General features: G+C 41.6%; 1 protein-coding gene across 1 annotated transcript in view; it reads right to left on the bottom strand.

The window, feature by feature from the left end:
- Positions 1-6,357: 6,357 nt before the first annotated feature.
- GTF2F2 (general transcription factor IIF subunit 2) overlaps positions 6,358-21,930 on the bottom strand; it is an 86,535-nt gene continuing 70,962 nt past the window's right edge. Inside the window, exon 9 of the mRNA XM_063304579.1 lies at positions 6,358-6,742. Coding sequence (XP_063160649.1) covers positions 6,623-6,742 — 120 coding nt within the window. The 3' untranslated portion in view covers positions 6,358-6,622. The remainder of the gene's footprint in view (positions 6,743-21,930) is intronic.

Raw genomic sequence — 21,930 nt, 5'->3', positions numbered from 1 at the left:
GGTTACTAATTTGCTGTGTGGTGTATCAATTCCAGCCTAAGGCCGTTAGTTGTAGTTTAGTAGTAAGCTTTTGAGCACTGGTCAAAGGGAATGGCTTTACGTAGTAAGCATTGTGTACTTCCTGTTTGAATTGTGCAAAGTTTGAAGTACTGGAATCATGATGACTCTTTTCCAAGTAGTTACTTGTAATTGGGGAGGTGGGGTAGGGATTCTTATCACATTAGTTGAGAATCATTGTTCCTTGTTTATTACAGTTAGGCCCTGTCTTTCTACCAGGATACCATTATGGGCAATTGTGGATAATAGTAGGCAAGGGAGAAATGGAAAAGATGCTGTTGCTTCAAAGGAGCATCTTTGTCATCTGGCATGCTGTCTTTGCTCTCCATTTGGTGGGGAGGGAGGGTCTGCAACAGAAGTTCTCTGGGTGAAGAACTAGGAAATTGGGGTCAACAAAATGCCTTTGCAGCAAGATACATGTGAAGGGAGGTGAGCCTGGAATGCTGACAGAACAGGACCAGAAGTCTCGTACGCTAATTGGAGAGCTCAATTGAGCTTAGGTCCAGCACAAAGGACTTGTTACCCATATGTTTCCTTTTGTAAGCAGAAAGAAAGCAATGATCAGAACCCTCAAATTTCTACCCTCAGTAAAACCTATCTTGGGTAAGCTAGGCTAAATAGATTCTCCTTTAACCTGGTGGCCAGAGCCATTCTGCGTGGCAGCGGCAGTAGTAAATGTGCATAGGTTTATGATGACTGAGCCCAGATTGAGTTGCTGTGGACTGTGTGTGTGTACATAAAGGAGCTTGCATGTAGATACAGGCAGATGTGATCAAATAATTTCGCAAATGAAATGCCTTATTTTAGGGAATGGCAGTTTTAGTTGGTCATTAAATCAGTGTTACTTTTGTCATGGCCCTGCTTTTCTGTAGAGTTTAACTGCTGGCTGGTGTGTGCATATATAGATTCATGCCCATTCAAATCCATTAGATATGCAAATCAAACTTGTGTTAAGAAAAAATAAGTATTTCCAGGATTGGTTTTAATGGGAATTTCTAACTATAATTGACCAGATAGGAAAGCTGGGCATTCTCTGGATATTTTGTCTGTGCGGCTGATATTTTCACTTCTGGGGAGCTGATCATCGGTCTCAATAACGTTCTGCAGATTATTCTGGATAGGAGTACGTTCCTCCCGAAAGTAGAGTTCTTTAGAATGCAAAAACCTGAAAGCTTTTGCAGCTCTTCAGCACGGTGCCATGGGTTTTTAAACGACTCTTAAAACAATTGCTGTATCCGGGTAAACAACAGCAGATACGTTGATCATTAGGAGCATGGGTGTTTTGCGTTACTAGGAAGAGCAAATACGTGCATGGCACAACCGAAAGTTTTCCTGTCTGTCTAAGGCATAGAGTGGCCAAGAGTAATGGAGAAAACGTCCTTCAGGGAGGAGTCCGTGTGTGACAGTTGTCAGTCGCTTTTCATTTTGTTTCTCTTTGATCTTGCACAATCGCTTTGAAAGTGGTCATGTGGAAGTAACCAGTAGCAGCATCAGAAATGTATCGGTGGAAACTACTTAATATTCCTGTGACTTAACATTTGCATGTATGTTTTGGCTCAGCTGTACTATTTCACTGCCCTTGAAATCACTAATTCACAGGACGTTCGGTTGATCTTCTTAAATTTTTCATTTCCTAGCTTAGACTTTGAGGGGTGCATTTTGAAGCCTCTGTTGTCCCTGTTTGCTTTCCAATCTGTATCCTACAAACACTGGGTGCTTGACTAAGGAGGAGAGCTTAATTTTTGAGAAAAAGGTATTTTGTATGCATTGTATAAATGTTTTCAATTTAACTGTAGCCAGTCTTGGAATCAGAAGTGATAGTTGAAGAATTGTGTTCAAGCAAGCATTGATTAAGCACTCTGGAGCAAAGTGCTATTGGAATAATGGAAGGAAAGTACCAGCATAGAGCCTGGTCGTTGCAGTGGTATACGTCTTTTTTCAGTGTTTATCTAATACATGAGGCTGGGCTGGGCTGCCCGCCCCCCGAAAGGAAAGATGGCGTCAGCAGTGCTGTGGTCAGCCAAATCTCTTAGCTGGCAAGCGTTGCAGCATTGTGGGCATTCCAGTAGACCTGTCTGAGTGTTCAAGAGAAAACAGAAGCCTGAAGTATTAGAGAAACATTTATGGGCAAAGGTGCATACAGTCTTCGCCCTCCGAGGCTTGCTATTTGTATTGAAGGAAGACGGGTGTTAACGTGGGCCTCGAGATCTGTTTCCTGCCACTCCTCGATTGCGTGACTGCTTTGACTGCCACAGGACTGTTCAGTGTTTAAAACTGGGCATGTTTATTCCCTTGGTAAGAAAGTTTTCAAGAAGATGTTGGCTTACAACAAACAGCGGGGTAAAAGTATTTCCTATCTATAAAGACTGCAAGTTCCTGAGTACACAGGCCTGAGGCAGCAAAAGCTTTCACAGCCCTGAGTGCTTTTTAAAAGGGCCTGTTGCCATATAGGGACCCGCCTAAGAGGGAAGCGTTTCCAATTCTAATGGAATTCAGACCATCAGATTTCGTAAGGTGCTCTATGAAACTGTACCTGTTTTGCATGTCTGGTAAAATTCAAAGTTACCATAGTGTAGAACACGGATTGTTTTGGCAGGTCTTGCAGGCAGGACCAAATGCAAAACATTACTACATGTGTAATTGGTCAAAAGCCAGAAAAGTGTTATGGTTGCTGTTGGGTTCATGTTAAAGCTAAAACATTTTAAAATTGTTTGTGTTAAAAATCCATGGAGCTGATTTACCTGTTCCATGGTTTACTCTTGAGAGCTTCCAATATGCTTATTTTTGTTTATTTTAGTAATGCCCTTGGCAATATTTCTATAAATCGTAACATTTAACCCTCTCATGTTTAATCAGGAGCATCTTTTGCATCCTGCTTTGGATGAAAATTAGAAGCGCTTCCAATTCTAATGGAATTCAGACCATCAGATTTCGTAAGGCGCTCTATGAAACTGTACCTGTTTTGCATGTCTGGTAACATTCAAAGACATTTCTGCAGGGTAGAATGGAGTACGCTTTGGTACAGAGAATAGAGCATGGAGTATTAGAATCACAAACACACGTGGGTCTGAGATTCCTTCATTGCAAGGGAAAATGCTTCCCCCCCCCCCAGAATCTCTAGATTTTCACAAATGCAGCTTGAAATCGTACTTCCTGAAGATTGCTATCAAATCCCACACAGAAACGTTCCAATGCCTTAGCCAAAATGTTAGGTTTAACTGCTTATTCCGTGAGAAGGGTGTCCTTTTTACTTGTTTATTAAAACTCAAACATACACAAACACAGATATGCACACCTCTTTCTCTAAAGCCACTGAAGCAGTTTACAACAGTTTTAAAACTCTTACAAAATAAAAACAAGACATTGGAGGCTTAGTGGCCAGCAAAGATCAGCGTTAAGAGCCAACTCCCTAGTGTTGGGCAGGTTTGAATTGGCTGTGAAGGGCACGGTTGAGAACAGTTCTGGGAAAGAAGTGAACTGAAGCGACTTTTCCACGTCCTTCAGTCACTGGAACTGCAAAAAAGTCCACCAAGCGGGACATAGCGGGGGATTCTATGCCTTAATAAAGAGATGACGACTCCCAAGAGTTAAACGTCCTTAGATTCAGCACAGCAATTTCCGTTATTCCTGCTGGTGGGATAAGTACCATGAAGCAAAATTTTAGGTGCTGTGATGAGAGGGTTACATCCCTACCACCAGAAGGAGAGAGGCTTGTGGACCCCTTCCCTGATCCTCCGGTCAATACGGGTCCACTAAAGAGGTGGGTGCAATTCTGACGGATCGGTAGCTCGCCCAGCCGCAGCGCTGTCACGCCAGCCACCTCGCCTATAATTGGAACCCAGAGGTGCCAGTGCTATCCTGGGAGATTAGACTTAGGGAAGGTAGCTGGAGACCTTTATAAGCCCAAAGTGATGGTTTTTTTAATCCAGTTAAGCGTGACCCTATGTTGGCAGACTTACCCGTAAAGAGATTTAATCTGAATAGTTTACTGGTCTAAGTGTTGCAATAAAAAGACATCAGTAAGTCTCCTCACAATGTTCCTTATCTGTACGGCTGCCGGCCTCAAGTGTCTCCCAGGAACTCTGCATGCGCCAGATCTGCTTCCTGCCTTGCTAGTGGCTTGACAGTACTCTGCGCCATCTCCTATTTTCCAAAGGAGGTGCCTTTGCCTTGCAGGTCCTTCCCCTTCAGCCCAGCATACCAGAGATCGGTGGGGTCCCGCAGCTTGTGCCCCTTACTGGCCAGTGGAGAAAACAAAAACAGAACTTACTGTGCCACCTTGGGTCTCTGTGGCACTGAGGCCCATGGGTAGATAAATTGCCCCCCTTTCAGTGGAAAGAGACAATTTTATAAGTGATAGAATCAAACTTTATTTTAAAATAAGTTAAAAGTCCTTTTCAAACTTAAAAGTAGTTCCATGCAAAACAAACGATGACAGAAATAAAAATACGGAGTGGTTCAAATCACAGACTACTGCTTAACCTCTGGACAGAAAAGCACACAGGAAATGACTGAGTAAGCTGCACCGTGAAGCTGCTCTGTTCCTACTTACCTAACGGAAAGAGGTTCCAAGCTACATAAAAACACAATGCATGAGCTTGTATGGAGGCAATTAGGTATGAGAGAGAATAAAATCGCTGAATCCATTCCAATAAAAAATCCTGTATAATGTTTGTAGCTATACTTACTACCTACTCCTTAGACACAAATGGATTTGTGAAGTAGTAGCAACCTCCAGGTTGCTGTCCTGGAGTTTATCTAGCTGCTTGCTAATTCTGATCTTTAATCAAGGATCTGGCAGACAGTGTTTTTCTCTACCCTCCCCCAGGACCCAGCTTCTACCTTTGTTCTAAAACGGTGCTTCTCAACCGTGGCAACTTAAGACTGCATTGCTGGCTGGGGAATTCTGGGAGTTGAAGTCCACATGTCTTAAAGTTGCCAAGGTTGAGAAACACTGTTCTAAAGAGTCAAACTGTTTCTAGCAGAAAGGGAGGGCTATGTGGTGACCTTCCTCCATACATGGTCTCCAGCTATACCACCGTTGAGAAGCTCCTGCTTGATACAAAGGGATGTGTATTAGAACTGAGATGCTGCTGGCTGTTCATGAATGTGGGCTGGGGACTTGCTTGCCCATGCGTTACAGAGGCCCATTTGATCCATTTCATCTATTTATTATAGTTAGCCGTTAACTCTGGCGGAAGGTTTTGCTACTGGATCTGCTACCATCTTGAGTCATTCTGCCTTGAGTTCATCTTCATAATGGAAGCAGAGGTGTCCTATCAATGGGGAAGCAACAACTCAATGCTGATAGCCCTGTGAAAATTTAGCGCACCCAAAAGGGATGCGCAAAGGATAGCTTGAGTCCCTTAGTTGTCACTGAATAGCAACGTTCGAAGGAAGAATTATATATATGGAAAATAATGTCACCTATTCGAAGCTCAACATCTGCAACTGACAAATGAAGAAAAACAAATGGAGTGTTTCAGAATTATAGAATACCTAAGACTCTGCTGAGTCCTTTTCCTATCTGAATCAATTTTTGCAACACAAAGATGATGGTTACGTCTTTGTGGGAAACGAATAGCCTCTTTACTTATTTCACCCATGTAACTTCCAACGTGGATGTTCCGGCATAGATGGAGATGATCTTTCCAGGTGACCCTTTGCCAATCAATGCTCAGCTAAATTCTGGCTAGCTTATTCTGAAACATCTATATTCTGCAAAGTTTACCCAGGTTCTAAGTCTTGATCAATCCCAATTTGGTGCAGAACCTGGATTTGGAAGGCCACAACACCTCTGTGCTGACTATCCATCTGGAAGATGTCAAGTAGTATACCACCAACCACAATTTAGCATCGTATGAGCAGATGTCCACTCAAACCATAGGCCTTTGTACATCATGTAACAAACACTGCCGAAAAAAAGGGGGGGTTGAAATTTCACCAACCCTCCAGAACCTATTTTGAGAGCTGCAGGGGAGACACAAGATGATTTGTGTTCTCAGTGGAAAAAAAACCATTTCCGACTCAACTGAAAATGTGTCCTACTTCTAGTTATTTTTGATCAACAAGCATGTAAAGGCTATTCACCATCCCATGATACGTTCTTGGAAACTACTTCAGGATTCAGTCTCCAAAGGCATAGCTGTGTCATTTGCAGCAAAAACACAAGTGTGACCTGGATCCTTAAAGGTAAACAGTTTTTAGAATAAATGTGTTAGCCTGATGCTCTGTTGTTCGAAATATAGGCCAACTCAATAGTTTAGTCATAATGGGATAAATTCAGCCCAGGAGTAAATAAAGCTTCTAGTCAATTTATTAACATAGTTATATTTTTACAAAATGCAAGAAGTTATAATAAAAGGCCATTCATTCAAGAAACCAAATACAAGTTTATTCTATAAATAATTTGTATGCAATAAACATACCACAAAAACTTAGATAACATTCCAGAAAAATCTTTTAAAAAATGAAGACAGCTGATTACAAAAGTATTAACTCTTACTCTTTTAAGGATGAACCTGGGCAGCTTTTCCTGCTTTCGAAGTCAACAGCGTCCTGGTTGCTAATCACTTTTATCTTCATTTTGATAATGCCTGTATTCTGGTTTAAGTTCCCAGGTACTTTTGTGTGGCCCCTTAAAATTGTAGATGCCTATTTCTCTCAAAATTTCCTTTAAATAGATCTGAAAGTAAGAAGAAGGAATAATGACAGAGCATCGTAGGAACCCAGAACAATTATGCTGACACCAATCTGTCCTCTATTCCCAACCAAGGGCAGCCCAACTTCAAAGACATAAATTTACACCAAGTTGAGGATGGGTCTAAGTCAATTTTCTTCTTCCTCTATGGGGAAGAAAAAAGGAAGTTGAGAAAACCGGTTCTCTACTCCCATACTAAAGCTGGTAAACTCAGCAGCCTATCATAGCTCATTGTCACCAGCATATCAACTCCACCCAGGCAGCCCGTAATTCAGATGACGGGGTCCACAGCACAAATCTATACTTCCCACACTGGAAAGTCTAAGAAGAACCACCTATGGAGTAATACAACCCAGGCACTCCAAGGCCACATCTAGACAATCAGCCTCTTTTCTACAGCAATGGGTTTCATTTCCATGTTGGCAGTTTCAACGTGTATTCACAAGTTTGAATAGCCTTGTTCTGCAGAAGCTGGGAGTCCCCACCTGAATAAGAACCTGGGAATGCTGTGCATCACATGTCTAATGACTGAAATTAATCCCTTTCTCCAAGCCCTTTTTCCATGTCGCTCATCACTGATGGTATTGACTTACAATCTGCTAGCACAATCAGGAGTTTTTTAAAAAATGCCACAAATATGCTGGACCATCTCCCACTGATTGGGTAGTCTATTCCAACTACAAGGTAACAGACCAATCAGGTGTTCTCACCTGCGGCATGCTGGAGGAACCACTGCGTTTTCACCCTTGGCATCCCATGACAGAAGAAGCTGTTTATTGCCATACCCAATATAATTTCTACCACGTGCTTCTAAATCATTCTCAGAAGTTGCCTTTTCTTCCCACGCTTACTACTATCTACCAGCTATGGATCTGAGCTACCAAACTGTTGCAGTGGAGACGAACCCCAGACATGTGGTAGTTGTTGCCTGCTCTAAGTACAGCTGCCAAATACCTCCCTTAGCCAAGCATGTGTGGGCACTCCTAGCTTTAGAAGCTACCTGTCAATATTCAGTCCATTCACCGACCTTCATCCAGTCACTATTCTGCATCAGTGGTTCTCAACATCTTGGTCTCAGGACCCCTTCACAATCTTAAAAATTACTGAGGACCCCAAAGACCTTTGGTTTATGTGGGAGGGAGGGATGAATATGAATATGAATATATATATATTTACTGTATTAGAAGTTAAAACTGAGAATTTTAAAAAATATTTATTCATTAAAAATAACGAACCCACTACACGTTAACACAAATAACGTATCTTTAATGGAAAATAGCTATATTTTCTAAACGTAAATAGAAGAATTTCATTTTTTAATTTATGTTCACACCTCTAATGTCTGGCTTAATAGAAGGCAGCTGGATCTCATATCTGCTTCTGCCTTAAATCTGGTGTGGTATGTTGTTTTGGTTGAAGTGAATTAAGAAAATCTGGCCTCACACAGATATGTAGTGGGAAAAGTGAAGAGTATGTTAACAGACTTCAGATAATTGTGGATATTCCTCTGTGATACTATACACCAGAACTCGACAAATGGAAGTTTCTTAAAGTTAGTTGCAATGTGGAATATGAAACTCTATCAATGAACTTTTTTTGTACTGTTAATTAAAATCCATTGATCTGTTTTGCACTTTCAATGGATCTTTTACCGATGCACGATTTTGTAGCATCATGCGTTGGTCATTTGGAAAATACTGGTTCACTGACTTATGCAGATCTTCTAAATGACATATTTAATATATTTCATTATATAATATAAAAAACAGTGTTAATACATTTAAACATTTTTAAGGACATGAATCCATTGATGAGGCATTATGGGAAATTCCCGATCTTTAGACCTCCTTTGAAATATCCCAAAAATGGACCACCTTTGAAATATCCCAAAAATGGACCTTCTTTGAAATATCCCAAAAATGTCCATTTTAAAATTCTTGCACTTTTGATAGAGATATGCTATAGGTTTTAATTCTGTCATGGATTCCATCAAGAAAGAAAGCATCACGTCCATGTTGATCTGTTAAAACATGCTTAAGTTGAAGATACCTCCACTGTTTCAAGCTGGGAAGACCAAATTCAATTTGAAGTCAGGGCAAATCCTTAAAACAGTCATTACATAACAACTGGCTTAAAGTCATGATGCTGGCTTCCACTCAAACTTTCCAATAGGACATTTTACCACCAATTTTCAAAGTAGAATTTTTCTAAAGAGTTAGATATTCATGAGTCCCGTTATCAAAACCCAGTCCATGCCCTAATATGGCCCCAAAACTTCTCACTAGACATATTCCTTGAAATAAACATCTTTTAAACTGTATGTTGTCCAAACACTTGCCATGATCAGAAAGGAAATAAGTCATAACTTTCCAACATAGCCCACAGGCGGTAATATTCAACTATATTTTCATTCCACATGCTGGTAACTAATAAAATACTAGCCCAATGATATTTTTGCTAATGAGATAAATTAAAGCCACCTTCCTCAAATGTTAGTCTTAATTTAGCTAAGGAAAACCTAGGTGATCCACAATCCCAAATACATTTCCTATCAATATGAGGGAAATATTTATTTGGTATTAACACAGGAATACCTTTAAGAACATAAATGAAGATCAGATAAAAATGGTGCTTCATGGAAAAACCTAGTCTATGTGCACTTCCCACGTCATCACACAGAATATTAAAAAGATGTTTACTCAGGGCCAACATTTAATAAAATTAATAGTTTTTGCTGCTTCACCAAGGACGTTCTTAAGTGAAACTGGCTTTTTCGTTTTTTACTGTGAGCGTGTAGTGGTGAAGAATACAATGACTTTTAGTACAGTTTGCTGCCACTATATTATTACTGTGGGCAGCCTCTGGAAAGCTCCACCGTGCACTTGTAAGAAAATAGTGAAAAAGGCAAATGATATCTTCGCGTTGCTATGAAAATACTTCTGATCTCATGGGCACCACTTCATCTCATTCAAGAGAAATGGAAAGATGCTTTGGCTGAACACCAGCCTCTTGTCTGGCTACTGATTTCAACGAGACCCGCAAACAGTACAGTGTCAAATGGAGGTCAGGCAAAATACTTACACCTTCCCAGCTCGACGGATAGAATAACGCAACAGTCTGTATCAGAGTTTCTCAATCAGGGTTCTGCGAGAGGTCGCTAGGGGTTCCCTGGGAGATCACGATTTATTTAAAAAATGATTTCAACTGTGGGCAACTTTACATTAAAGGGCTAAGTTTCATTCTTTTAGTTTAAGAACACTGTTAATGCATATAAACAGGCCTACCCTTGAAACAAATAAAATAATTTTCCAACTTCTGGCCTATATTTGAGCCTGAATGTGCAGGGGTTCCCCAAGGCCTGAAAAATATTTCAAGGGTTCCTCCAGGGTCAAACGGTTCAGAAAGGCTGGTCTATATCATTTTTTTTCTTGCTATGCTCAATAAATCCTTCTATAGCTGCTGCTTTTCTTTAGGCAGTTCATAGTTACAATTAAGCCCAGTCTTGGATGTCACCCCCTAGAGGATACTGTTTCTTCCTTGTGGTCTCCTTTTCCCCAAAGACAGATGTTTTCCTGCCTTAACATTTCAGGAATACCTCTTTTTTGTGGTTTCTCCATTTCAAACCTAATCTCTCTCCTTTCCTCAAAGGCAGCAATAATATACTGATCAGAACCAAAGCAGACAGAAGGACAAACAGACAGCCTAAGATGTGCCACCATCACAGACAGAACGTCCAGCTGATGGTGTCCCCAAGTGATAACTGAGGTCACTGGCTAGAATGGCTGCAAACAAACCCTCTAAAATTCCAAGGAAACCTTTCAGAGGGTGAATTAAAAATACAGAATGGAGAAGGGGGCAGCAAGGATGGTCTGGTAGCTAGTACTCTCTTTACACCATTCGTTTTTGTTGTGTGGTGTAGGGAGAGAGAGGAGAAAGAGAAGAGGAGGATGTTCATTATAAGCTATTCCTGTACACATTTCTAGAACAGTTGCAGTTTCAAAGCAGCAAATGGCTTAAAATGTTGGAACTGTCTCTGCTATTCAGCTCTCCAGATATTCTTCACAGAGCATCAGCCCCCACGAGGGGGCAGCACTTTACCATATGAGCCAAAGATAAAACTTTCAGTGTTGCAAGAACCAGAAGAGGATCCTCTCAAAGGAGCAACTGGACTGTACATGCATCCTTGATCCCCTCCAACTCTGTGGTTTAATTGTGGTTTAACTGTGGTTTCTTCTGACTGGAACGATACTAGCGCTGTATGATAATAGTGGTTAAGGCATCAGGCTAGAATCCAGGAGACTGTGAGTTCTCGTCCTGTCTGAGGCATGAAAGCAGCTGGGTGACTTTGGGCCAGTCCCTCTCTCTCAGCCCAACCACCTCACAGGGTTATTGTTGTGGGGAAAATAGGAGGAGGAAGGAGTATTCGGTATGTTCACCGCCTTGAGTTATTTATAAAAACGACAAAGATGGGATAAAAAAATCTTTAAAAAAAATTGGGTTATGGGGCAACAAGGCTACGATCCTCAAAACAATGTTTTAGAGCCAAGAGAATACTATTTAGAACTCATTTAGATTCAATCAAGGCTTATTAGAGAGATCACTATGGGCTGATTCACATGTTACACTAAGCCAGGGTTTCTCAGCCAGGGTCCTGTGGTACCCTTGGGTTCCGGGAGAGGTCACCAGGGGTTCCCTGGGAGATTGCAACTTATTTAAAAAACTATTTCAAATTAAGGCAACTTCACATTAAAGAGGTAGGTTTCATTCTTTATTTTCAGTTTAAGAACACTGTTAATGCATATATACAGGCCTACACATGAAATGAATGTAATAATTTTACACCTTCTGGCCTATATTTGAGCCTGAATGTGCAGGGGTTCCCTGAGGCCTTGCAAGGGCTTTTCCTAGGTCAAAAGGTTGAGAAAGGCTGCATTAAGCTGTAAGCCACAGCTTGCAAACATCTGCTTGGTGTGTGCAACACACTGAGCTACAAATATGGGTAAGTACAATATGTGATTCACATCTTAATCAGTCTGAAAACCACTCACAGGAAATTTGTCTTTTTCTTTAAAAACATAGAAGCAGGGATCTTTACAAATGTATAAAAGAATGACACTAATGAGGCTAATAAAAGTAATTATGATATTTTTCCCCATTTTATTTACTTCCAGGGGAAAGCTGGGGAATGTATCAAATGTGCAATTCTTTTTTTCTTTTTTTTGGCCACCTAAGGACCTTTTTATCCTGGCATTTTAGTGCTTTTTAGAAGGGATTTTGTAAAAAGCTTCCTAAAAGTCTCTAATAGGTCTTGGTGATGCCAAGTCACTGCTCTTCCATAATCAGCTGGAAGTTAAATTAAAATGGTAGTCTCACCCAGTGCTGAATCATTTAGCAATGCCATTCCCTCCATGGCCAAGAACTTTCTCCGACATATATTCCCATGCAACTGCTATGCAGGCAAGGCCTCCTCCAGCATGCTCCATAGGAAGAAACAATTTTCTTCATCTCTAATTTCAGCAGGGCTGGGAATTACTGATTTCTTGCCCTTTAGATAGTCCCCATCTATCTCATTTGAGTGTGTGCTCTGCAATCACTGACTTCCTCTATTTCTGTTTTCTTCTGCAGTCGAGCAGGATTTTGTCATTATCAAAGAAAAGGAAACGTAAAAACAATGAGATGAAAGCAGTGATTAAGAGGAACTGATTAATTAAAGGACATTTCGCTCGCCTGGCCTTGCCAAACAGGAGAAATAATAGCCAGAAGAAAACACACTTTCCAGAGGAGGAACATTCCAACCTAAATATGTTAAACTTAAACTATGCTTTAAGTAAAACATGTAATTAATAAGCCTGCATTTATTATTTATCTGTTCAGATTTATGTCCTCCAAGACCTCAAAGGCTGTGTACAGAGGAAGCCTTCCTCCAATATCTTTGGAAGAAGGAATGGGATGATGAGGACAGAAGAATGTGGAAAGATGAAGGAATGGCCTCATGTGGGTTCTTATAAAAAGCATTTGGATATAGGATGGCAATTCCAGGCTAGGCAGCTCATGGGGAAATAACCAGGGGCTACCTACCCATTCTATCTATCTGCCTGGTAACATCTTCAACTAATGCTAAAAAGTTAGCAGGGCAGCCCAAACATTAAGGAGATCCACAAAAGGTGGATATTTTATTTTGTTTCATACTCAGAATACAACTGCTTCACATGAAAAGCTCCATCAGAACAGTCAAGTAGGCTATGTTCTGTCAAACCAGATTTGGAATGACATGAGTATTTCTTTCCAACCTCAGAACAAAACTCTTGAAACCCACGTGCTTTGTTCTTAGTTTGTAACACTCAGAACCACCCATCCCTGGGTCGAAACAGTTATTTCAAGGAATCTCTCTATGATTTTCTTGCGGGGTGCCAAAGCCTCAGTTTCATTCCAGATTTGAAACAGTTCTTTGGACAAGTAAGTTCTACTTCAAATTCAGAACACTCAAAATGATGGTTTAATGCTCATAATGTTTTGAGCACTAAAGATTTTGCACATTTCTCCATGGTATCCCTGCATAAAAACCATACCTATCTTTCTTTGAAAGCTTAGCTGCTTCCAAATGCTTGGGAATTCTCACTCTAAGGATGCTTTAAACTAATTCAAATGAAGGTGACAGATCTGTGTTTTCTTGAATTAGTTACTGGGAAGTTTTTAAGTGCTTAGTGATGTATCTGGAGTCTTTCATAGAGCTTAGAAAGAGGGAGGGTTGTGTTCCTTTAGTGAACACATGTTCTCCTGTTGCAGTTCGTCCTGACATTCAAGCTGTTACTGGTAATGGCTTCTCAATTTCTATTTAGAGCTCCAGATATGTATGGAATCATCATTAGGGGTGGCAGGACAGGCAAAGAGGTCTGCAGCTTCTAAATAATGGGAGACCAAACCTGGGCATTAATTTCAGTGTGCCTGCTATTACCACTTCATCATTAAAACTCTTCATGAAGCTTTAATTAATTGTCCTAGAGATTTAAAGTAGGAAATCTTGCAGCTTTATCTTATCTAGAATTGCTAGTTTTGCAAAATATGTCAGGAGTTACCTAAAGAATTCTCTAGATAATTTTTTATAAAAAGCGCTGCCATGTCTCATCAAAATGTTCCCTTCTGATAAAAGGTTCTTACAACTTCTGTACAGGTGATATCACATTCATAAAATATCTATCATTTATGACTGCAAAAATCCTGTGCAGTTAGTAGTAAAAAACACTGAAATTTGTAGGGTTTGAATCTACTCAAGTCTAACATTGCGTACTCAGTGTTCATCTTTTTTTGTATAATACAAAAATATTATATTTATTTGATAGTTCAACTCCCTTGTTAGTTCAACTCCCTTCCACAAAAGTCTTGTGGTTAAGCTGTCAGGAACAAACACCCTAATAAAAATTTGTCTATGAGGACCAGTAACAAAGCCTTGATGAAATTAAGTTATCCTATCAACCTGCCAACTTTTCAGGCTGATTATTACTGACATCTAGTAATCAAGACAGTCAAGAGCAAGACAATCAAATCTGTGAAGTATTTTGCAGAGAAGAAAAAAGAAATACAAGTTAAAAATAACACACAGGAAGAGAATGCAGTTGGACTAATGGACTATGAAAAGCAAGTACTTTGAAATGTGTTATGATACAAAGAGTTCAGGAAATGTTTGGGAAAATTGTCAAAGAAAAAGCTTTTAATACAGCTCTTTGATTCAACTTGTTTAAGAAGGGTATTTTGTAAAGAGCAATCATCCAATCGGGGTCAAAAAGTGTAACTGGTTTAAGGAGAAGGGGCCATTAGCAGCCTTGATCACAGTAGTGGGTGCAAAGCCCTCTACTCTAATGCACTAAACTACTTTGCTCCTACTTCCAAGATCAATCAAGATAATTTCATTATCTTAATGAAGATGCCTAAATCATCAGTTCAAGGAAAAACACCCCAGGAATCAAATCCATCAAAAATGCAGTTTGGGAAGCATAGAAGGGAATGCAAACGTCAAGAGTAGGTCAATGGGGCAGACAAAGGAGTCACAAACATCGCTACCTGCATCATATGTAATACAGAAATTGGGGAGGTGTAATCCTACAACAAAGAACTACACTGGGGTGGGGGGAGTTGAGCTCCTTCCTTCCTAGTACAGACAGCCATTTGGGCTTTTTTTTTTTTTTTTAATGGTATGGCATAGCAATTTGGTGTTCATGCTGCTTTTTTTTTCTTGCTGGGAAATCCTTGTGAGGTCCAGCAGCCAGGTGTGTGGACTATTTAGCCGTGACAAGTCACGTTGCCCGGGGTACACACCAAGGAGGCTAGTCTACATTGCAGTGAGTTGGGCTGAGAGAGAGGGACTGGCCCAAGGTCACCCAGCCGGCTTCATGCCTAAGGTGGGACTAGAACTCCCATACCATGCCTGATTGGCTCTTGGGCTGAGAGGGAGGGACTGGCCCAAGGTCATCCAGCAGGCTTTCATGCCTAAGGCGGGACTAGAACTCACCGACTCCGGGTTTCTAGCTCAGCACCTTAACCACTAGACCAGACTGGCTCTCAGTCATTTGGTCTTCAGCCCAGATGAGATACCAAAATGGAGTATCTGACAAAGGGTCTGAAATGATGTGACGTAAAGAGGCAAGGTACGCAGAAGAAGCAAGAGAAAGAGTGCTACACTTTGCTTTAGATATGAACGAGGTAGACCCATGAATCTTCAGCAAAGGATCTTTACCTTGTTGTGGTGCTGGAGCTTGAGCACCTCAATGATGCTATGAGCTAAACCGTGAAGGGCCATCCAAGACGGGAAGGTCATGACAGAGAGGTCAGACTAAATGCGATCCCTGGGGAAGGTAATGGCAACCCACCCCAGTATTCTTGCCGTGAAAACTAAATGGATCAGTACAACCAGAGATATGTCGGTATACCATCGGAAGATGAGACCCCCAGGTCGGAAGATGGTCAAAATGCTACTGGGGAGGAACAGAGGATGAGCTCAACTAGCCCCAGACGTGACGACGCAGCTAGCTCAAAGCCGAAAGGATGGCTAGTGGCCGACGGTGCTGGTGGTGAACGGCGAATCCAATGTTCTAAGGATCAACACACCATTGGAGCCTGGAATGTAAGATCTAAGCCAGGGCAAATTGGATGTGGTTATTGGTGAGATGTCAAGATTAAAGATAGACATTTTGGGCGTCAGTGAACTGAAATGGACTGGAATGGGCCACTTCAATCAAATGACCACCAGATCTACTACTGTGGACAAGAGGACCACAGAAGAAATGGAGTAGCCTTCATAATTAAGAGTAAAGTGGCTAAAGCAGAGCTCGGATACAATCCAAAAAATGATAGAATGATCTCAATTCGAATTTAGGGCAAGCCATCTAACATCACAGTGATCCAAATATACGCCCCAACCACAGATGCTGAAGAAGCTGAAGTAGAGCAGTTCTATGAGGATCTGCAGCACCTACTGGACAACACGCCTAAAAGAGATGTTATTTTCATCACAGGAGACTGGAATGCTAAGGTGGGCAGTCAAATGACACCTGGAATTACAGGTAAGCATGGCCTGGGAGAACAAAACGAAGCAGGACATAGGCTGATAGAATTTTGCCAAGACAATTCACTCTGCATAACGAACACTCTCTTCCAACAACCTAAGAGACGGCTTTATACATGGACTTCCCCAGATGGACAACACCGAAATCAGATTGACTACATCCTTTGCAGCCAAAGGTGGCGGACATCTATGCAGTTGGTAAAAACAAGACCTGGAGCTGACTGTAGTTCCGATCACGAACTTCTTCTTGCACAATTTAGGAATAGACTAAAGAGATTAGGGAAGACCCACAGATCAGCTAGATATGAGCTCACTAATATTCCTAAGGAATATGCAGTGGAGGTGAAGAATAGATTTAAGGGACTGGACTTAGTAGATAGGGTCCCAGAAGAACTATGGACAGAAGTTTGCAACATTGTTCAGGGGGCGGCAACAAAATATCCCAAAGAAAGAGAAAACCAAGAAGGCAAAATGGCTGTCTGCTGAGACACTAGAAGTTGCCCAAGAAAGAAGGAAAGCAAAAGGCAACAGTGATAGGGGGAGATATGCCCAATTAAATGCAAAATTCCAGAGGTTAGCCAGAAGAGATAAGGAATTATTTTTAAACAAGCAATGCGCGGAAGTGGAAGAAGACAATAGAATAAGAAGGACAAGAGACCTCTTCCAGAAAATTAGAAACATTGGAGGTAAATTCCAGGCAAAAAATGGGTATGATCAAAAACAAAAATGGCAAGGACCTAACAGAAGAAGAAGAGATCAAGAAAAGGGGGCAAGAATATATGGAAGACCTGTATAGGAAGGATAACAATATTGGGGATAGCTTTGACGGTGTGGTCAGTGAGCTAGAGCCAGACATCCTGAAGAGTGAGGTTAAATGGGCCTTAAGAAGCATTGCTAATAAGAAGGCAGCAGGAGACGACGGCATCCCAGCTGAACTGTTCAAAATCTTGCAAGATGATGCTGTCAAGGTAATGCATGCTATATGCCAGCAAATTTGGAAAACACAAGAATGGCCATCAGATTGGAAAAAATCAACCTATATCCCCATACCAAAAAAGGGAAACACTAAAGAATGTTCAAACTATTGAACAGTGGCACTCATTTCACATGCCAGTAAGGTAATGCTCAAGATCCTGCAAGGTAGACTTCAGCAATTCATGGAGCGAGAATTGCCAGATGTACAAGCTGGCTTTAGAAAAGGCAGAGGAACTAGGGACCAAATTGCCAATATCCAATGGATAATGGAAAAAGCCAGGGAGTTTCAGAAAAACATCTATTTCTGTTTTATTGACTATTCTAAAGCCTTTGACTGTGTGGACCATAACAAATTGTGGCAAGTTCTTAGTGGTATGGGGATACCAAGTCATCTTGTCTGCCTCCTGAAGAATCTGTATAAGGACCAAGTAGCAACAGTAAGAACAGACCACGGAACAACGGACTGGTTTAAGATTGGGAAAGGAGTACGGCAGGGCTGTGTACTCTCACCCTACCTATTCAACTTGTATGCAGAACACATCATGCGACGTGCTGGGCTTGAGGAATCCAAGGCTGGAGTTAAAATTGCTGGAGGAAACATTAACAATCTCAGATATGCAGATGATACCACTTTGATGGCTGAAAGCGAAGAGGAACTGAGGAGCCTTATGATGAAGGTGAAAGAAGAAAGTGCAAAAGCTGGCTTGCAGCTAAACCTCAAAAAAAAAAAAACCAAGATTATGGCAACCAGCTTGATTGATAACTGGCAAATAGAGGGAGAAAATGTAGAAGCAGTGAAAGACTTCGTATTTCTAGGTGCAAAGATTACTGCAGATGCTGACTGCAGTCAGGAAATCAGAAGACGCTTAATCCTTGGGAGAAGAGCAATGACAAATCTCGATCAAATAGTTAAGAGCAGAGACATCACACTGACAACAAAGGCCCGCATAGTTAAAGCAATGGTGTTCCCCGTAGTAACTTATGGCTGTGAGAGCTGGACCATAAAGAAGGCTGAGAGAAGGAAGATCGATGCTTTGGAACTGTGGTGTTGGAGGAAAATTCTGAGAGTGCCTTGGACTGCAAGAAGATCCAACCAGTCCATCCTCCAGGAAATAAAGCCAGACTGCTCACTTGAGGGAATGATATTAAAGGCAAAACTGAAATACTTTGGCCACATAATGAGAAGACAGGACACCCTGGAGAAGGTGCTGAAGGTGGAAGGCAAAAGGAAGAGGGGCTGACCAAGGGCAAGGTGGATGGATGATATTCTAGAGGTGACGGACTCGTCCCTGGGGGAGCTGGGGGTGTTGACGACCGACAGAAAGCTTTGGCGTGGGCTCGTCCATGAAGTCATGAAGAGTCGGAAGCGACTAAACGAATAAACAACAACAAAGACCCATGAATAGATCAAGTAAATCTTCTTGGTCTTTAACTAGACTGCAAACTCAACTGTATGGAACACAGAGCAAGTCACCCATATGGGTTTGCAATCTTAAGTTTGATATTACATTAACAGCACCAAAGTCCCTGCTACAAAGGTATTTTACAAAAGGCTCCCCCATTAAAACAGTAAGATAAAACAAATCAAGGAAATAACTGTAAGATTGCTAAAACCTGCACCAGGGAACCAGCAAACCCAGTTAGGTACCATAACATGATAATGAGAAAGATTCTGAGTGTAGATTTTTAAGAGGAATAAAAACTCTTAACGTGGCCTAATTAGAAGAGAACGTGACTTGGGAGCTCCAGAGTTCATAAACATTCAAACTTAGATTAGTAATTTTCTGAATTTGCAGAGGTGAACAGAATGAGAAATTCAAATGGCCTGGCATTCATGCAAATCATGTCCTGCATTCACTGAGATATGAACTTTAGAAATATCCAGAGGAAATTCCTGGGATGTTTAAAGCTTGTCTGCCTGAAATGAGGATCCTCAAGTACACCAAGCAACAATCTCCACACACACACACCCCAGAAACAAGCCAAGGTTGTACCAGCAGCACAACTTCAAGGCTGGTCATGCTTTCCTTCATCCACTGTTTCCTAATTTCAAATGATCCATCATTTTTCACAAATAGGAAAGGTGGTTATTACTGGCAAAGAGCTAAAAGCAGATCAGCAGTAATATTCCCAACTCCAGAAGCCAAACACTCAGAGGGGTGCATCTTTGGAAGTTTCAGCAGAGGTAAAGGTAAAGGTAAAGGTTTCCCTTGACATCAAGTCCAGTCGTGTCCGACTCTAGGGGGCGGTGCTCATCTCTGTTTCAAAGCCGAAGAGCCGGCGTTTGTCCGTAGACACTTCCGTGGTCATGTGGCCAGCACGACTAAACGGAACACCGCTACCTGCCTGCCTAAGTGGTACCTATTAATCCACTCAGATTTGCATGTTTCCGAACTGCTAGGTTGGCAGGAGCTGGGACGAGCAACGGGAGCTCACCCCGTCACGCGGATTCGAACCGCCGGCCTTCCGATCGGCAAGTTCAGCAGCTCAGCAGTTTAACCTGCAGCGCCACCACGTCACCCGCACCGCACCGCCTTCTTCAGCAGAGATGAACTATTTATCTCCAGTGACTGGCGGTACGCGAGCACATTTACTTCCCCACCATAGTCTCAGTTTGCTAAAGGTTTGGTTTGTCTCACAGAACTCAGTGGAAACCCTCAAGCATCACAATGGCTGGCTGGGGGATTCTGGGAGTCGAAGTCCACACATCTTAGAGTTCCAAGGTTGAGAAACACTGCCCTAAACTAACCTTACGGATACAGTGGATCCTAAGAACTTTTGGAGACATTCTGTAGATACTATACAATGCATAAAATTCTTCATGCAGAGCATCATGAAGCACAAACAATCCTGCTTGTATCCTTTAAAAAGTCAGTCAAAAGGGAGACAGGAAATTGCGGGAAATTAGAAAATGGCAGATTTTATTAGTTTTGTCTTTGTTTATCCTTTAAAATTAATGTTACTTTCCTCTATCCACTAGAAACCTAGTCAAATTCCTCCCACACCAACTACCAGCTTCTGCGTCAATATTCTTGTATTTTTTTCCCTTTCCATAAAGAGAAGGGAAATCAATATCTGTCATGGAGAAACAAAACAATTTGTCAGTTTCTTAGTTTGTAAAAGATAAAGGAGTTAGAATGTTAGTTGCCGGTGGGGAGGCTGAGAGATGCTGGACCTGTTCTTAACGTAGAAATAAAGTATCTATGATTTGCCTTTTCTAGAGCAACAGCTCACAGCTGCAGGAGAAATGATTCAATTTATAGCAAGAGATTCCTAAACAGCTACTACAGGCCCTTCAACGCAGGGGAAAATACATAGAATAATGAAGCCTATTTCACTGAAGGAAACTGCAGAATAAAGCACTGTAGACATTTCTTCCACAACTGTAAGTTAAGGTGGTGAACTTTAGCAAGACAGGAACAACACTCTGTGGGGAACTATAATCTACAGAGGTCCTGCACCAAAATCTCTACATTCATATTTCATATTTCAAACTCTTCCCTTACTAAACGTACTTAGGCTTATTTTCTGGGAGTCTCCCTAGACTCAGGGCTGCTGCTTAAAAAGCAAGTGGCAGGCGTGGACAGAGGGGCCTTTGCACGGATTTGTGCTGTGCCCGTTCCTGGACTGGATGGCTCTGCTCACTGTCACTCATGCCTTAGTCCAGTGTTTCTCAACCTTGGCAGTTTGAAGATGTGTGGACTTCAACTCTCAAAATTCCCCAGGAAGTTCTGAGAGTTGAAGACCACACATCTTCAAACTGCCAAGGCTGAGAAACACTGCCGTAGTCACTTCCCAACTGGATTACTGCAACATGCTCTACATGGGGCTTCCCTTGAAAAACACTCAGAAGTTCTAACTGGTCCAGAATATAATGGTGCATGCAGTTTTGGGTACATCAAAGTTTGTCCATGTGTCACCACCGTTGTGCGACCTGTACTGGCTCCAGCATGTTTCCAGGTGCAATTCAAGGAGCTGGCTATTACCTTACATGGCACAGGTCAGGTTACTTGTGCGACCAGCTATTTCTAAGGTCTCTGCCCATCCCATCAGATCCAACATGTTGGGCATGCTCCAGATCCCCTCTATCAAACAGGGTCATGTGGCAGGACTGAGAAGATGTGCCTTCTCTGCCATGGCGTCTGCCCTATGGAACAGCCTCTCCCTGAAGATTTGGAATACCCTGACCCTCTTCACCTTCCAGAAGGCCATGAAGATCTGTTTTTTTCCCCCAGGCGTTAGGGCCAGGCTGGTGCAGGAGCCCAGTATGTGGATTGTAAGCTTCGGAAGCAGTGACTTCATTTTTCTATTGGATTAATTTTAACTCTATTTTCTGTTTTGTATACAAGGAGGTTTATCTTGTTTCTCCTAAGAATTGGTTTGTTAGCCACTCAGAGTTATGTATTTAAGATGGGCAGCCATATACATTTCCCAAATTAATAAATAAATAAATTTTCACCAATGTAAAAAGCCTTTCTCCTGGGAATGAACACCGGAGGTCTTCCTGCACTGCTTAACAAGGATCCTTCTTCTACCCTGCCATCTCCTTTTACTCTTCAGGTCTTGCAAAAATGTTGGACTAAACCATGGGGACAACGCATCAATAAAATTAAAAAGAATTCAACCACTTAAAAAGAAA

This window comes from Candoia aspera, chromosome 5, assembly GCF_035149785.1.
Source record: "Candoia aspera isolate rCanAsp1 chromosome 5, rCanAsp1.hap2, whole genome shotgun sequence".
Classification (NCBI taxonomy): Eukaryota; Metazoa; Chordata; class Lepidosauria; order Squamata; family Boidae; genus Candoia; species Candoia aspera.
The sequence above is the reverse complement of the archived record's forward strand: the minus strand, read 5'-3'. Positions and strand labels throughout refer to the sequence as shown.